The sequence below is a fragment of the Aythya fuligula genome, chromosome 10, assembly GCF_009819795.1.
Source record: "Aythya fuligula isolate bAytFul2 chromosome 10, bAytFul2.pri, whole genome shotgun sequence".
Taxonomy (NCBI): domain Eukaryota; kingdom Metazoa; phylum Chordata; class Aves; order Anseriformes; family Anatidae; genus Aythya; species Aythya fuligula.
In genome coordinates this window covers 9,982,138-10,000,000 of record NC_045568.1, presented here as the reverse complement: position 1 = coordinate 10,000,000, position 17,863 = coordinate 9,982,138, and the positions used below count along the sequence as shown (strand labels likewise).

The following is a 17,863-nucleotide window of genomic DNA, read 5'->3' as shown; positions in this document are numbered from 1 at the left end:
ACCCCATCCCCAGCTTGGCTGGAGGCAACCCCAGCACTTCCCAAACCACCCCAGGGAGCTACCATGAGCATTCGGCTCGCCCAGCGACACACACGATGCGGGAGCTTTAGGCACCTGAGGTCTGTTACGGCCATCATCTGCAACACCGAGCTGGCTTTGGAGAGGCGGCGCCGCGTTTTGGAAGCCCCAGCCTCCGTTAGGTACCACGGCCAGCACCCAGCCCTGAGCTGCTTGCTAACAGCAGCCTCCAGCAGCCCGGCCCCGTGGCTCCCAGGCACGGCCGGGAAGGGAAGCACACCCGCTGGGGGCACGGGGAGCAGCGGCCACCCCAAAAACCCGCTGCTCGCCCGGCCGGCGCCCCACGGCACGGCTTTGCTGGTGACGGCACCTCCAAAGGCGCCTGGCTGGCAGCTGCGTGCGATCCTCGCAGCCGAGTAACGAGGCTTTGTTCTTACAGACCACCACCGATCTCAGCCCCCCTCCCAAAATGCCCTCATACAGCACGGCTCCCCTCTCGCCATTCCCAGTCCCTCCGGGATTTCCCGGTTTGGAGCACGTCCCCATCCGAACCTCGCTGCCGGTCCCCGACACCCCGGGTGCGGAAGGGGCTGCCCACGGGGACCACGCAAAGCCCGCAGGCGTTATGAACCCACAGCAACGAGGCACGGGAAGATTTTCACAGCCTACCTGTGACGGTCACCAGCATGGAGGCCACGAGCGGGCGGTTGTTGTCCAGCTTGCGGCTCAGCCTCAGCTCCCCGCTCGACTGATTCACAATCAACAAGTGCAGCTCGTTTCCCCGTTCGAAGGTGTAGAAGAGGCGGTCGGACACATCGGGGTCATAGGCTGGGACCTTCCCGATGACCCCCGAGGGGAAGGTGTTGGACTTATTGGACACGTAGTTATTGAACAGGATCTGGAAGTTCTTGAGAACGGGGCTGTTGTCGTTCTGGTCGATGAGTTTGATGTGCACCGTGGCTCTGCTGACCAAAGGGGCAGAGGTGGCTTGCACTACAATCACGTACTCAGGTTTTGTCTCGTAATCCAGGTCTATCAAGGCTGTGAGCTCCCCAGAAAAGATGTCCATCTGGAAGATCTCGGGGATGTTGCCTTCCACAATCTGGTACATGATTTGGGCATTGGGTCCCTCATCCGGGTCGACAGCTGTGATCTGGGCCACGACAGAGCCTACGATGCTGTTCTCCTTTACCAAGACCTCAAACTCTTCGGCTGGGAAGACAGGGGCGTTGTCATTCACGTCCTGAATGGTAACCTGGATGTGGACGGGAGTTCGCTGCGGAGGGATGCCCCTGTCCACAGCGTACGCAGTCAACTCATAGACGGGGACGTTCTCGCGGTCCAGCCTGCGGACGGTGCGAATGATGCCTGAGGTGGGCTCTATGGTGAAGTCTCCATCCCCGTCCTCCCCGTTCTGGAAGGTGTACTGCACTCGCCCGTTGGTGTGGGCATCCCGGTCGGTGGCAGAGATCTGGAGCACGCTGGTGAAGGGAGGCGCGTCCTCAGAGATCATGCCCTGGTAATGAGTGCTGACGAACTGGGGCGCGTTGTCATTAACGTCATTCACCATGATTTCAACATAGGTGGTGTCTGCTTTCTGCGGGATCCCATTGTCCTTGGCAGTGATAGCCAACGTGTAGGTGACCTGGTCCTCGTAGTCCAGTTCTGCCTGGAGAGTGATGGCCCCGGAGTCTGGATCGATGCGAAACTGAGGGACGTTGTCTTCTAGGTAGTACGTGATGCGGGCGTTTTCCCCCACGTCATCGTCTGTGGCACTGATCACCACCACAGTGCTGCCCACGGGCCGGTCCTCGTTGATGCTCACGGAGTAGTGGGCGCTCTGGAAGACAGGCCGGTGCGTGTTGGCGTCGGTGATGTTGATGTGAACGTGGCAGTTGTCACGCAGGGTGCGGTCGGAGGCCGTGACGGTGAGCACGTAGCGCCTCTCCTGCTTGTAGTCCAGCGGCAGGGACAGAGTGATGATCCCCACCCCACCCTGCGTGCTGATGGAGAAGCGGTTCCGCGTGTTGCCCCCCGTGATCTGGTAGGTGATGGCACTGTTCACGTCCCGATCAATCGCTGTGACACTGAGGACGCTGGTCCCCACCGCCGCGTCCTCGTTCAGGCGGATGAAGTACTCCTTCTGGGTGAACTCGGGGCGGTTGTCGTTGACATCCATCACCGTGATGGTGACACTGGCAGACGCAGACAAAGACGGGGAGCCATGATCCCGAGCCTCTACCCCAAAGAAATAGTGCTCTACCGACTCCCGGTCCAAGGGCCCGCTGACCGTGATCCACCCCGTGGCACTGTTCACCACGAAGGGCGTGTCGGCCGAGACCCCCGTCAGTTTGTACTCCAGGCGCGCGTTCTCGCCGTAGTCCGCGTCCACAGCCTGGATGTGGATGACGGAGTGGCCGAGGGGGGCGTTCTCCAGGACGGAGATTTGGAAAGGGGTGCTGACAAAGATGGGGGCATGGTCGTTGATGTCCACCACTTGGATGCTGGCCATGCCGGTGTTGTTGGAGAGGGGAGGGCGCCCCGCGTCCTGCGCCCGGATCCTCAGGGCGTACTCCCGCTCCACCTCGAAATCCAGCGGGGCCACCACCTGTATCTCCCCGGTGACGCTGTCGATGGAGAACTGGCCCCGGCTGTTCCCGCTGATGATGTTGTAGTGAACGAGCGCGTTGTTGTCCTTGTCCAAGTCGGTGGCGGTGACGCGCAGGATTTCCGTGTGGGGCCGTATGTCCTCCCTCACCTGGACGATGTAGCGCTTCTCGCTGAACTGCGGGGTGTTGTCGTTCTCATCCAGCACCGTGATGTAGACCTTGACGGTGGCGGAGCGAGGCCCCGGCTCCCTCCCCTGGTCGTTGGCCTCCACCACCAGCGAGTACCTCTCCATCTTCTCCCTGTCCACCGGCCCGCTGGTGGTGATGAGGCCGGAGCGGGGGTCGATCTCGAAGACGGCGTGGGCGGCCCGCTCGTTGACGAAGCGGTAGCGGATGTTGGCGTTGGGCGGCGAGTCGACGTCGGTGGCCCGCAGCTGCAGGATGGGGTAGCCTTCCTCCACGTTCTCCCGGATGGTCTCCCGGTACTCGCCCTGCTCGAAGACCGGGTCATGGTCGTTGCGGTCGGCCACGGCGATGGCCACCATGGTGGTGGCGGACAACCGCGGCGCCCCGTGGTCGGCGGCCGTCACTCGGAAGTAATGCAGCTCCATGCTCTCCCGGTCGAGGGCTTGGGTGGTGGTGATGAGCCCGGCTCGCGGGTCGATGCTGAAGAGCTCCCGCGAGCGGCTGTTCATCAGGGCGTCCATGGAGTACACCAAGCGCCCCGCTTCGCCCCCGTCGGGGTCTTGCGCCGCCACCGCCACCACCGCCGTCCCCGCCGGCTGGTTCTCGGCCACCTCCGCCTGGTAGTTGTACTGCGGGAACAGCGGGTGCCGGTTGGGGGCCGCTCGCCTCCCCCTCCACAGCGGGGCCGGCGGCGGGGCGCTGCGGGGCGGGCAGCGCTGCGGGGAGCGGCGGCGGAGCCCCGGGGGCAGCCCCGGGGGGGAGGCGGCGGCACCCCCCGCCACCCAGCAGGGCGAGGCGGCGGGGCACCCCCCGCTGCCCGGCGGCGCGGCGGCCCCGAGCCCGGGGGGGAACAAAGGGAGCAGCAGCAGAAGGAGAAGGAGGAGAAGCGGCTGCAGTCCCCGCTGGCGGCGGCTCGGAGCAGCCGCTTGCCGCTGCTCCGCCGCCATGGTGGTGGCTCGGCGGCCGCCGCCCGGGCCGGGCGCTCGGCGGCTGAGGCTCGGAGCCGCCCCCGCCTAGCGGCGGCGATGGGCGCCCCCCGCCCCGCTCCGCTCCGCTCCGCTCCGCCGCGGCCGGGGGTGGCGGCGGCTCCTCCCGCAGCCCCAACATGGCTCCCGCCGCCCCGCCCCGCTCCGCCCGCCGCCGCCATCTTGAGGAGGGCGGGCGGGGGGGAGGCGGCTTCGGGTTCTTCATCCCCCCGTCCCCCTCACACACACACACAGACACTTCGCTACCCTCGGGTTCTGCCGAAGCGAAAGCCGCTCGGTGTTGTCGTTGTCACCTCATCTCGGTGCCAAACAGCGCGGCATGAGGTGCTGCGGCTTGTAACGGGCTCCCCGGGAACGGGGCTTTATGGTGCCGATAGCGCCCAGCACCGGGGTGAGGTGATGGGTGGCGTGCTGGGGAAGAAAGGGAGATGTTGGGGTGAGAGTCAGTGTAGGAGGTGTGTGGGGAGAAGTGGGGACACAGCAGGGCAGGGAGCACCCTGGGTGCACCCGGTGCCTCTATGCACAGCCCAGCAGAACTGGGCGATACGCCTGGAGGAAGGCGAGGAGGTGCTGCCAGCCCCTGGGCACAGCGGGCTGGGGGCCACCAAGGGGTTTGGGGGGGATCAGCAGCCCCATAGCGGCTGTAGACAGGGTCACAGCACCTCTTGTGCCACCCCCCGTGCTGGTGCTGCAGCAAGAACCCCACTGTCAGACCCATCTCTAACCCTGTTAGCCCACCAAGCATGGCCACCAGCCCTCAGGACAGCATGTGGTGGGCGCGGGTTTCCATTCCCCCAAAAAGCTGGGAAGTGAGCTTATAACAGGCCAGGCTGCGTGTCAGCACCAAGCTGCGTGCAGTGCCCAGGGGGATTCACATTCCCCACCGGCCCCGTTAGCCTAACAGCAAGTGGCAGAGCTGCCCTGGCCCGGTGACAGCCTGACCTACTTCAGGGAAGTGCCACAGCCCTCAGGCCAGCACCGCAGACCGGGCGCTGTCACCTCCCCACCCGAAGGTGCCGGCTTCATGCCAGCCTCTGCCATCATCTCCTTAGGCATTGTGGCTCCTTAACCACAGCATTTGCCATCAAGAAACCCAATCAGAAGAGAGGTGATGCTTTAAAAAAAATGATGAAAGCTTTTAAGTTTATTTGCTCTAATTACCCAGCTGACAGCTCGGGAGGATGAGGAAGTCATCGGGGTATTACTGCCACAAAATAGGCGTAATTGAATCATTCCAGACAATAAACCAGAGGTGCAGGTCACGGATTGCTTCCGCTGCACCAGCCCCCCAACACCCCGAGCTGCCGCAAAGACACTGATAAGAGGAGATAGCACCCTAATAATGGCCTGAAATGGCTAATGGAAACACGTGTCTCAGTGTTGGAAGCCAAGTGTAGGAAAAGTGACTGCGGCACCACTCCCATTTGGGGTGAGCAGCCAGTGCTTTGCTTTCCAGGCAGCAGGCACCCAGCCACCACCCTGCCTCGGTCCCCACGCACCAGGGCTCACCCACACCACGCTGGGACAGACGGGGCTATGTTCACAGAAGTCCAGTTTAAGACATTTTATTCCTCTGCATGTTACACGTAGTGTTTAAGAAAATACAGGATCCCTTCTGACATTCATACATTTTTACAGGGGAAAAATAGGTTTCTCTATGAGGGCGGTTATTAAGCTTTGGGCATTCCCAGGCTGACTTGAGGGGGTCGTCACCCCTCTGTTCCTGAGCATCGCTGCCCCTGTGCCCAGAGCCCAGGCCTGCAGAGCAGAGCTCAGGTGTCGTCTCCTCAAGCTGTAAAACACAATGCCCAGTACTTCCAGTTCCAAACACCAATAGCTCCTACCAGGATACTGCAAAGGAACAGCTGGGGACAGGGAGTGACCAGACTGCGGACACGAATATTGAAGAGACCCACGTTAGTGTGTGTGTGACCATCTGTAACAGGGAAACAGGTTAATCCCGTTTGCTAGAAACATAGAGGAAATATAAATAAGGGTTCCCCACACTCGTGCATAGTCACAAACAGCTACTGGACACCAGGCTCACGCTGCCTCTGAGCGCTGCCGCATGGAGAGGAAGGGCAGCGAGGCAGAGCTGCTACGAAGCTCAAGGCAAGAAAATCCACAGGCTTTACGAAGAGAGTGCCCCTGCCCACACGCAGCCCCTCTGCCCGGGGCAGTGATGCCAGAGAGGCAGCAAGCAGCAGCTTCTGCTTGGCAGGACGTGTCTTTGCACTGTGTCCACGCCAAAGGCTTCCTAAGAGCAGCGTCGCCCCGGCGGCCGTGAGTTGTAGGCTGCCACAGTGGGCAAGAAATTCAGATTTAAACATCACTAGAGAAAGCAGGTTGAAAAAAAAGCAGCTGCTGCGATAAGACCTCTATGACCCTACGTGGACTGCTACCCCGAGTCGAAGCTGAGGGCCGGGAGGGAGGGGAAGGCTCACTAGACAAGGCGTTCGACAGCGAGCAGGCTGCCTCCCGTGGCAGGGCTGCAGCACATTGGCACTAGCAGCAGCGAACAAAACAGATGTTACAAAAGCTTCTTCCAAGCACCAGCGGACTCCACTTGGACACTGCAGGGAGATGCACATGGAAAAGAAGTGATACTTGAAGGCAAGGGCCTTTCGCTTCGGGACTGGCCACCCTGGCTAAGTCCCTCTCGAGCTCTCTGCCCCTCGTGCCCGTTAAACGCCTCCTGCCCGAGTGCTGGAGGCAAACCACGTGCCAGCGCCCACCCCGCTCTGCCCAGCGCCAAGCTCCCGGAGCGCCAGGCCCCGGGGCACCCCATGCCCTCCCCTCTCTGCCGCTGGCGTTTCTGAAGGGCCGGTGAACACTGTCCGAACCTAGGCCTCGCACGGAGGAATATAAGGTATGAGCTGTACTGGAAGGAAATGGGGAGAAAGTGTCAACAAGAGACGTCTTTGATCCGAGCGGTTCGAACTCCAGTCTGAGCCGAGGGGCAGTTAGCTGGTACCAGGGGAGATTTCTGGGAACTCCTTGTAAATCTCCAAGATGATCAGTTTGTCCATCTGGCACTGCTGCCCCTCCTCCTCCTCCCCTAGGATGCGCTGCAAGATGCCCTGCAGGTCAGAGAGGCGGTGCTGGTGCTGCAGATACGGCGTGGAGCGGATGATGGCGTGCATCAGAGACAGATACTCCATCCTCAGCTGCCAAGTGGGAGGGGAGAAAAAAAACAGAGAGCACAATGAAAGATTCAAAGTGAGATAAACAAGCGTGCCAGCCTCCATTACAGCATGAGCACAGGAACAGCTGCTGCTGCATGACCAGCCAGAGAGCAACTCCAAAAGGCACCTGCTTTGCTTAAGGCCTCGTTAGGAGCTGTGGCAAACTGCACTTTTCCCACAGCACCCTAATACTGCTCTTGACCCACTCAGACACAGACACGTCCCGTCTCTTCTACTAACAAAACCCAAGAGATCCTTCCTACTTCTGCTACTCACAGAGGAGCCCAAAAGGTTGCTGGACAGAAGGGCGCTGACCACCAGAAGCCTGGCAGATGTTTCTTCAAATACACCTTTCTGCTGCTGTGTGCCAGGCAGGATAAATCCCCCCTCCTCCTCCTCAGACCCCAGGACAGATTTGGGAACCCAAAAATGTTGTGCCCACCCCAGGACTCCACTCCTGTCTGCAACCAGCAGACCTCACAGAGAGGGCAAGGAGAAACGCTATTGTTTTGGGACTGTGCTCCCTTCCTCAAAGCCTGTGAGCACCTTGTCTCCAGGGGAGAGATCAGCGATCTGCCGCACCAGGATGTCTATCAGGACCATCATGTCCGTGTGGTAGAAGATGCTGGCTGTATCCTTGCTGGCAAAGATGTCCTGCAGAAACTTCAGCACTGAGTGCGGCGGCTGAGGCTGATGCTTGAAGATACAAACCGGATCATCTGGAGGTGGCAGAGAGACCGCGTTAAGGCACGCACTCCTCCCACCTCCACCTTCCCCAGGATTTGGAGGAGGCTGCCCCTGACCTCTGTGAGCTAGCTTTTGTGCCGGCAGACCTAGGTGCCTCACACAAAGCTGGGTAATCAGGATGGCAGCTCTGCAGGGCACTGAGCAGAGTCCAAATTCATTAGCATTAGCATTAATCATTGTTTATGTTTCACCTAACATCCCAGGTGAAAGCTCATTAGTGCACCACCTCCTCCCAGTGCTTCCCCTCCTCGCTCAACAGCCACCACTCATTTTCTCCCTGGTTTATTAAGTCTGGTCGAATGACCCCTCTGAAAAGCCCACCAGAGCCTGTGTCAGAGACAAGCTTTCACCATGGAGACGAGGCTAGCACCATCCTGGAAGCACGAACAGGAACACCTCCAAGTTTAAATTAGCCATCATGACCTGTTTTCTACCAAAACACGTCCCTGCAGACCCCAAGAGAGGCTCCAGCAGAAGGAGGGCACAAGAGAAGCATCTTCATTAGGTTTTTGCCCCCCTCTTTCTTCCCCCAGCCCCTCACAGTAAGGTGATCCCTGTAGGGAATCTGGCATGGAAAAGGCTAAACAAAGGCTTTGGGATGAGGCCAGACAGAGGAGCACGGAGATGCAGGCTGTCCTCACGCTGATACAGCGTGGAGACTGATTTGCAACCCCAAAGAGAACTAAAGCCTGAGTAAGATGAGCTGCAAGCATCACAGGACGAGTTATTTACCAGCGAATCAACAAAACGAATCTCAGGCAGCAAAGCCCCCGTGATCCAGGAGGTATTAGAAAGCACAATAGTGGCACGCAGCACAGGCAGAAATACCTGGCACTGCTCTGCCTGCAGCGACCTCCAGCTTTCTAGCAATCTGCCACGCAAAAGGCTCTGCACATACAGCGGCTTTCACTCCACGCCTGGAGCGGGCACGGAGCTAACCCTCTGCTGGCAATTTTGAGCTGGGAAGTTTTGCTCTAAATGGGCTGCCGGAAAGCAAGATCTCCCTCTGGATCTGTCCCCCCGGGCAGCTGATTGCCAGCACACGCTGCGGGTTGTGTGCCAGCACTCACGGAGCCCCGTCTGTCCGAGGACAGCAGTGGCCCAGCACCAGCTTTCCTCCCTTGCCTAGGGGCAGCTGCACTGCGAGACGGGGCTGGTCTGACACAGGAACACCAGTTTGCGTGGAAAAGCTGCCCCAGAGGCCTCTCCTCCCTTCCCTGCTGCAGTCAGCATCGCTTCATTCTTTACGCGGCTCCGTCCTCAGCCGGCCACCCTCACAAACCCACCGGGAAGCACCGCTCCCTGCCCGAGCCTCCAGCTCCCCAGCTCCCTGCATGCCACATCCCAGCCCTTCAGGAGCACCGGGCTCCTCTCCCTGAGTCACCATTAGCTGCACCCCGCACCGGCCCCATAATAACACCACAAACTCACCTCCCCTGTTCAGCAGCAGCAGCAGCTTCTCCGTGAACGTCTTGACATTCGAGTGCTTGCTGATGGTAGTCATGATCACACTGTGTTCTGGAACTAGGGAAGAAACCCCGTTCAGCACAATGCCTTTGTTTGCCGAGACCCCAGTAACACCACCAGCAACAGAAAGCAGCAGAGGGCTCCTACTTCACATCGCTGCTCTGGGGAGCTAGGGGGAACCAGCCTGAACCAAAAAGTTTCAGCCTCCCAGAACGAGCAAGCAGGGAGAGGGACTGATAGGAGAGGTGAAACAAGTCTGGAAGCAATGCATTAGATAATGAGGTCTTTGTGTGTGTATCAGATTCACATGTGGGCTTCAGTCCAGCAAGCCAAAATACCTTGCAGAGGCTTTATACTGTGGTACGTGGCCTCTGCTCACAGCCCTCTGAAGCCAAGGGCTCCTCTCTCCAGCACCTTCACACTCTGTATCAGCTGGGCCCTGCTGGAATTTATTGCCTTGCACAGTCTCACAAGAAGTGATGGCCAGCTCCTAGAATCATGCCAGAAGGGAAAAGTACTTCCCAACGCTCAGCACTGGGCTGTGCCATAGGAAGGGTTGAAGGAGTTCCTCGAGATGTCCCCATCCTGCTTTGGGGGCGACTTCTCATAGCTAAAATACACTCACCCCAGCAGACCTCATGCACGTGAGTGTGCACACTGAGAAGCATCCAAACAGCACAGCGTGGCTACTCCTGTGTCAGGATGGGCAACCCTATAATATTTCATGGGCTGCGAAGGGCTTTAGGATCCTTCACATTGTAAGGCATCAATATAATTCATTTTATAAAGTTTTTTTTTTTTTTTTTTTTTTAAAAAAAAAAAAACTAACTCTGCACAACTGAAATATGAGACAGATGAACCTCACGGACAGAGGAATAAAAATTCCATCCACTAATAAGCAACCTGAAAATCATTTAACGTGTTCTTAGCATCAGAGAACAAGTCACTGCTCTCAGCTACACCCCAGGTGGGCAGTAATCCCCCAGAAACACACTGCCTGTCATGCATTATTGCCTAATTACTGCAGTCAGGAAGTATATGGGTAGCTGTGAGAAGGTGTAATGAATGAGAGCAGCAGACACTGTGCTTAATCAGTCTCCGTGCAATCAACTTTCACATGAAATTAGAAACTTTCACCCAAATATTAATGAAGCACAACTCAAGATACCAGGTAAATTACTGGACATGTCCTTGTTCCTTTATCCTCCCTTCTCTCCACAAAGCCAAGGATAAAGGCATGAAGCTGACCAAGAGGAAATAATTACACAGGTTTTACACACTCAGGGTGAACAAGTGGCCTCTCTTACCAGGGCATGGCACTACCCCAGCCTTCCAGCACCAGGCTCTGAAGCTCACAAACACCCCTGGCAGGGAGAGGGCAAATGCCCTTCTCTGGGGACCAGAGGTTTTGTCTGTTAAGGAGCTCAGCAGGGAAGGGAGGATTGAGAATGAGGGGAGCCAGGAGAGCGTGCAGCTCAGGCTGAGGTTGAAGAGCCTGGCCGCAGTGCATGAGCACTGAATGAAGTGCAAGAGATACAGCGAGGTGAGCAGGTCTGTAAAGAACTACAAAAAGCAGACTACTTTCTTTTTGGACTGATTGCAAGAAATGCCCATTGAAGCATCTTCTCTTCCAAATTAACTGTGCCTGAGTTAGCCACACGCGCTCTGCAAGTGTAGGCCAGCAATTGCTTTGATCCAGCCAGCTTGCAAGTATGGAGAGAAATCCACTGGGCTTCAGAGGGTCAGCTGGCTGGACGTGGGCTCTCAGGCTGTTCTTTCAATGGGGTTTTGAACAATATTTAACAAGACAAAAGCCTTGGGAGAAACAGTGTACAGAGACTATGGGAGCTGGACAGGTTATCACAGCACCTTCAAGTCCCAGGGAGATTCTGCATCCCCATTCTTCATCCCCTTGCTGCTCCAGACCACTGAAATGCTGCTAAGGCAGAACAGCACCAAACCAACCTGGAATGTGGAGGTTGAAGGCCAGAAGGACGTTGACAAACAAGTCAGGCAGCTGGTCAGTGGTGTCTGAGGGCAGCCCATCCTCAATCACGTCCAGCAAGAACTGCACAAACTGAGAGTTGAGATGTTCTGCACAAGGAGAAAGATGGGCATTTACAGCACTGTGAAAATAAACCAAGCAACAAGGGACCATGGAAACCACTTCCCCGTGCTTTTAAGCTTAAAACCATTAGTGGAGTGCCAGTGTCAGCCACCAGGGAATTAACAAATGTCTTTGTGCAAGAGACAAATGACTCAGAGAACTACCCACAGTCCAGACAAATGCTGAATGTTGGTCTCCCACTGGCAATTTTGGGGAGTAAATAAAAAGCCAAATTCTGCTTTAGCTGTTGTGCCAGCATCACTGCTACCAATGAAGGCTTTGGATAGGAAGAGATTTGTATTCTTGACCACTGGTCTAATCCTTCTGTTTAAAAAAGAATAATCATCCAGATCATTAGTAATAACCCATTTTTCAATTTAGCTATTAAGAAAGCTCAGGAGCTCATGCAAATAAGTCCACCTGCTGGAAATAATTGCCAGGGTTACATGAGGAGAGAAAAGCAGGAGATGTGGAGACTCACTCCTCAGTCCCTGCTGCACCGGCTTAAATCTTGTACGTGTTTATTGGGGTGTTAAGGTGAAGCTGCTGAGGAGATGATTATGAAAATCTCTACAGTGTTTCTATAGGAAAACTGAGCCCAGGGCTTCCCAAGTATTGGGAAAACAACACTTTTTTGTGAAAAGAACACCTTTTTGAAAGAAACAGGCAGAGAGTGCTTGTAGCTGAAGGTTGGAATGAAAGGACAATGGATTAAACAGATCTGGAACATTTGCACTTCCCTATTGATTGCAATACTCTCAATCATCTCTGCTCTCACTAAGAGCTCAAAATTCACAGGGCTGCACCACAGCTACAAGGGAGAGCAGGGAGAGGCCACGTTATGCAGCTGATGGATTTAGTGGGCGTTCGTGGAACAATTTGGACTCAGCCTCATCAGCAGACAGAATGTCTCAGACAAATGAGGCGCATGTTGTCGTGAAGGACAGCAGTAATAAAAAATATTTGGGTAAGTATGGCTAAGTATGCCACTCAGCCGTAGTGATGAGCCAAGCTGCATCTTCTGCAGCATGGCATCAGCTGCTCCAACCCTGATTTGTGCTGTTCTTTCTGAAAATCTGTCATCTCAGCTCAGTGCTTGCAGCAGGCAGGCTCTAGTGGTGAAGAGCAGACCCCATTCTTGCCTTGCTGATGCTGAGCTCTCCCCTGGCCGTCCCCTAGCTTTGGCCACCAGAAAAGCTCCTTCCCCCGTGCCTGCTGATGTGCCCTAAACGTCCCAGCATCAGCTCTGCCATCCTACCCAGCCACGAGCACGTGCTGCTCTTACCGTAGTGATGATACGGAAGGGGCTCCCCCATGGAGAATATCATTGCCAGCACCAGGGCAGAGTAGCACATCTTCTGATGGTCTGCAAGACAAACCCAGAGGCCCTGCCATTAATTCTTCTGCGGGTGTAACACGCTACTCCCCAGCTGCAGAGGGACAGTCACACATTTTATAGACATTTGTCACTGATTAGACTGCTCTTTGCTCCCGTATTTATTGAACTATAAAGGTGTTTTCCCCTTGTTTAAGCTCATGCCTTCTGTGCCATGAATTTCTAAATCAATTTAAAAATAATCACAAGAAAATTCTCATTTTTTTTTTATTTTTTTCCCCCTCCACTTACGAGGATCTGGGCAAACTCGATCTGAATAATTAAAAACCTCCCCTGCACAGTCCCAGGACGCGTTCCATAGTTATGCAATTACTGAACCCAAAAAAGCATCCATCTGGCCACCTCGAAACACCGCCTGTTCCAAGCAGCACCACCCCCGGACCGCTGTGCTGCTCGTTACCATCTCTGCACTGCTCCTGTGCTACCTCAGCTCTGCCTGGAGGTACGATGGGTCTCTGGGGAGCCCAGATCCCCCCTCACGACTCCGGCTGTGCATCTGCCCGCTGCCCAGGCCACACGCATCTCCAGCGCTAGCACATCCTGCAGCCTGCTGGTCCAACACAATTTTTTGCTGGCAGCAGCTATATGTAAATATCCCACAGAACCACAGCCGGTGCCTTCCCGGAATTTTAATTAACCGATACACCTCAGTAGATATTTGCAGGAGGGGAAAAAAAGTCACAGAACACGATCTGTGTTTTAACAAAAGGCAGCCTCCATCCATTTCAGCAAGTCTGAAGATGATAGGAAAAGTTGTATTATTTTTATAAAGCAGGTTACTACATGTAGCTAAACTTTAGCCAGTACATCTGCCCAAATAGCCTACAGGCACTTGTTACAAGAAAAGCATGCGTTTCGTTATTAAAAGACCAAAAGAGTACTTCTTATCAAACCAGAAAACAAAGTCCCATCGATGTCTGATCCTTCCCTGCAAGACATACTGGTTCCAGTTCCCCCACCCACCCATTAAGACATAGCACTGCTCTGTGCACAGATCAATCCAGACTCACTGTTAGTACACAGGGAAAAATTAAATCCTATCTGCCTGATAATCCTGAGAAGTCATCTCAATAAGCAGAGTTGCTATAAATAAAGAATGCGCAGACTTTGCTGAAGCTCTACAAGATGCTCGAGGTTTCAAACAGCAAATACTTCAGTAAGAACGTATCATTTGGGGCTTTATGCATTAATGAGATTAAGAGTTTGTACGAGAGCAGTCTGGAGCTGGGAACTGCTGTTTATTCCTGCTAAATGGAGAGGGAGGACATTCAATAAGTTAACTGTATTTCATGCTTACATAAGGACCTCCCAGCTATAAAGTGTCAGTGGTGCCAAAGCTCACTGCAGTACGAAAAGAATCTAACAAGGGTAGCAGGAACCTGCACAGTTAGAGCTGACGGGTAAAAGCTGCTCCTAGGCATAACCAACCAGCTCCCACGGGCACGTTCCCACATTTGGGAGTGACTTTTTCCTAATTTTTCACTACGTGGTCTCTTCACTCCTTCCTCCGAGACATTTGGAGCTGGTACCAGAGGCAGGATGCTGCAGCAGATACAGGGACCTGCTGCTCTCATGTTCTTAATAAGTTTTTCACAATCAAAACATTTTCTCATCACATCAGGACCAATAAAATGATGATCTGAGAACTAGAAGCCAGTGATAAACACTCAGTTGTAGAAAACATGGAGATTAATTAGACGTGGATGGGGAGGGTGGTTTCACATGTCCTTGGCCCATCTGCCATGAACTAATGTCCATTCATCTTGGCTGACAGCAGACTCACTCCTAGGCAGCAAATCTTGTTGGATTTGCCTAAGAATGCTGAACGAAAGGGTGATGACAACAGTCTGAGAGCTGAACTCGGAGCAAAGCTGGATTAACCTGGTGCACTCACTCACCACAGACTCTACAAGTTTTTGGAGTGCTCCTGCTGCCACAAGTCTCATCCAAGGCTGTGCCCTTCAACGTGCTGAAGAACAGAGGCATTGCCAGCCGAAGCACAGCCTTTTTTCCTTCCAGAGCAGCACGCGTGGCTGCAAGCACGTAAATAGCATTAACACAACTCTCCTGAAGCAGAGGGACTCTGCTGACGTCAGGCCGATGAGTGTCACTCAAGTGGCCGTGAAAGTTGGCAGAGATGAGGCTGTTTACTCACCGGCCTGCACTTCCCAAGCCTGCTGAGGTACTGGCAAGAAAGCTGCTATTATGTGTGACAGGAATTTCTCAGAGGCCTTCAAAGACCTTGGCTTCCTCCTCTAAACACAGCAGCACAAATTCAGGCACTGGGAGCAGACGCAGCTGTCTACGACTCAAATAAAAGGAGCCTGACAGCTGACTTGCACGCACACTGAGCTGCAACAGGGGAGAAAGTCACAATGACTGAGTGGATTATCCCCGTCTGCTTTCTATGGAATTGTTCTGGCTAATTCTGCCTCACTGTGTCTTATCATAAGCTCTTCTAACACTGATAGATGTGCAGGCCAGGCGCATCAGAGGGAAGTGGCTGTCCAGAAGCAATAAGACCCAAGCATCTGGCAGGAGAACTGGCCAGCAGCCAACACGCCTGCCTCGACCCCAGGGTAAAGCTCCTTCTCATCAAAGGCACCCAGCGTCCCCGCGCAGAGCTTCGGCCTCGGCTGCTCTTCAGTAACAAGCCAGGAGGGATCCCACAGAGCTGCTGCAGCCAGTTTGATGGTCCCGGGTGGCTCGGTGCTGGCACTGATTGCTCCAGCCCCTGCCATCCGCAGAAGGGATTAGCTATTGCACGGTATGTCACGGATCAGCTGCTATTCCCCAGTTCCTAGTACCAAAATGCGCTCAAGTCATTCCAGCATTCAAGGTCGTGTGTTCACACGAGGCACTGCTTGCCATTTGGCAGCGGGACACAAAGCAGTAAGCACCAGAATGGCAGGGGGGAACTACTAATGCCCTGAGTCACCTCTGAAGGACAGATACGTCTGGGTCAAGGATGGTTACTTCGCTGCAGCCCTGCCGTGAAGGCCGGGAGGATTGGATGCTGCACAGATGAAATGCTTGCAAGCATTAGCACGAGGAGGGCAGCACAGCCTCAGGACATCACTTTGAAAGGCTCCTGTAGCCAAAGAAGAGCAGCTTTCAACTGTTTAACTGTGTTGCCTACATATTACAGTGAGGAAGGCAAATAGCATCTCACTTGAGACAGTCAAGGAGAGAAGGGACACCATAAAGCTGCAGGTTAGAAGTCCTGGGGACGCAGCAGAGCCACTTTCCACTTGCTTCCACTGCGATGCTTTTAGGTCCCCAAAGCAGAGCCTCACACACTTGCTAGGAGACTGGCCTGATTCAGCCAGAAATACCACGTGTAGATCAGCAAGGGTGTACAGAAGTCACCTATGTCAGAGCTTGATGCTCCAGCACAAGCAACAGACAGAGGTAGCTCTGCTACTTGGGATGATGCAGCCCCTGGGAAAATGTTCTGGACAGCTACACCATGACCCAGTGGGACATAAAGGGCTCTGAGACAGCTCAGGATCAGCTGAACAGAGCAGAAGACTGAAGGAGCAGAGCAGAAGACTGAAGGCTGCTTGCATGGCACAGGAGAGGTTCACCTGGAGACGATCTTTACAAGTTAGTGACAGGTGCATAATAAAGTTTATTTTTGGCAGCACGAAATCAGTGGTGTTGTCAGAGAAGCACAGTCAGAGCTCTGTAACCGAGTATTATTTGCTTCTCAGGCAGAAATACCTCCGCCTAGGGAAGAGGCTTCTCACGCATATACTCAGAAAAAACACCAACAGTGTGACAGGTTCACTGCGTATAATTGATACGCTGCGGTAACACAAGGAGAAAGCTTAGCCAACACAGCCGTAATGATCTCAGTCCCTCTCCACGCTAACCCAGCGCGCTTTGTGCAGCCCTCAGCTCAAAGAGGATTTTTCAGTCAGTCCCAACACGAGAAAGATCTGCACTCCGTCTAAGCAAAGGTGAGCACAAAGCCTTGTGGCTTGGCTTTCACCCCCCCACGCCCCATTCAGACCCCGGATTAACCCCGTTAGTCCTGTCCACCACAGAGGCTGCTTGGCACAGGCTGTAGCAGCACGCTGGGGACAGGGACAACATGTCCAAGGCAGTCATCTTGGACATTTCCCTGGCTCACATGAGCAGAACCATCAACTTACAGGTTCATCTCCAAATTGCATTTCTCCATTGGCCCCAGGACATACAACAAACCAACAGGGTGCAGGTCGCAATCAGTGCACAGGCAGCAAGACCCCAATATTCAGGTTCTTCTGCTTTGAGCCACACAGTCACTCCACAGCTACTTTAATTGTAGGCCACAATTAAAACAACACATTTTCTATGTCCACTTAAGGGAAAATGTATATACTGCCAGCACTGGTGGCCTACAGACTGACTTCAAAACGAGAAGCTAAGTTGTGATTCCCCAGCATCAGGGATGCATAAGGGGCTGGAGTGTAATGTCATGGCAGTATTACCACACGTTCACCTTGCTCTTTAGTTCTTCCTGAACTCCTGGCTGCTGGGAGATAAAGGATACCGAGCTAAGTAGAAGCTCTGGGTGACAATAGCAATATTTGGCAACACAACCACCAGGTCTGCAGGTGTCTCTGGTCAGCATCATGAATCAAACTGGAACAGCTCAAAGTGTGCTTTAAGACCTGCACAAGCAGTGACATGGATCACCAGTGGCATGTTCAAGAGCTAGAGGGCCTTGCACCATTGGACTGAAACATCCTCTCCCATGCATTCTCCACTTACATCTGTAATAACCTGAAAAACTGTAAAAACAGACGCCCTTATCCCCAGAGCACTGGGCATGTAGAGCAGTCAGGCAGTGACAGGCAACTAGTGCTGCTGTAATCCACCCATCTAAAGGAAAGATGTCCCTGGAGACCTGAGCGCAGCAGCTGTGGCTCACCTTGTGTGTGAGTCTGCATGTCGCGGGCCAGCTCCATGGGCAGCACGGAGTTGACAAGCGTTGAGATAACTGCAGCATCCAAGTTGCACATGGCTCCAAAGCATTTCAGCAGCAGCAGCCGCAGTGGCACCCTGTGTTCCTGCAAAAAAAAAACAATTTATTAGATCAAATCATGTCCCAGATGAGGGCTTACCCAAAGGTGAGAGACGTAACTGGCCAGAATTTCCTGCTGCTAGGAAAGCTA

The 17,863-nt window shown here is 54.4% G+C and overlaps 2 protein-coding genes across 2 annotated transcripts in view; both read right to left on the bottom strand.

The window, feature by feature from the left end:
• CELSR3 (cadherin EGF LAG seven-pass G-type receptor 3) overlaps positions 1-3,760 on the bottom strand; it is a 24,686-nt gene extending 20,926 nt beyond the window's left edge. Inside the window, exon 1 of the mRNA XM_032194292.1 lies at positions 688-3,760. Coding sequence (XP_032050183.1) covers positions 688-3,760 — 3,073 coding nt within the window. The remainder of the gene's footprint in view (positions 1-687) is intronic.
• A 1,588-nt stretch (positions 3,761-5,348) lies between these two features.
• The window catches only part of NCKIPSD (NCK interacting protein with SH3 domain), a 46,977-nt gene continuing 34,462 nt past the window's right edge, over positions 5,349-17,863 (bottom strand). The window contains exons 8-13 of the mRNA XM_032194217.1: positions 17,620-17,758; positions 12,591-12,671; positions 11,164-11,292; positions 9,163-9,255; positions 7,531-7,703; positions 5,349-6,966 (exon numbers count right to left, since the gene is read on the bottom strand). Of these exons, the coding sequence (XP_032050108.1) occupies positions 6,763-6,966; positions 7,531-7,703; positions 9,163-9,255; positions 11,164-11,292; positions 12,591-12,671; positions 17,620-17,758 (819 nt within the window). The 3' untranslated portion in view covers positions 5,349-6,762. The remainder of the gene's footprint in view (positions 6,967-7,530; positions 7,704-9,162; positions 9,256-11,163; positions 11,293-12,590; positions 12,672-17,619; positions 17,759-17,863) is intronic.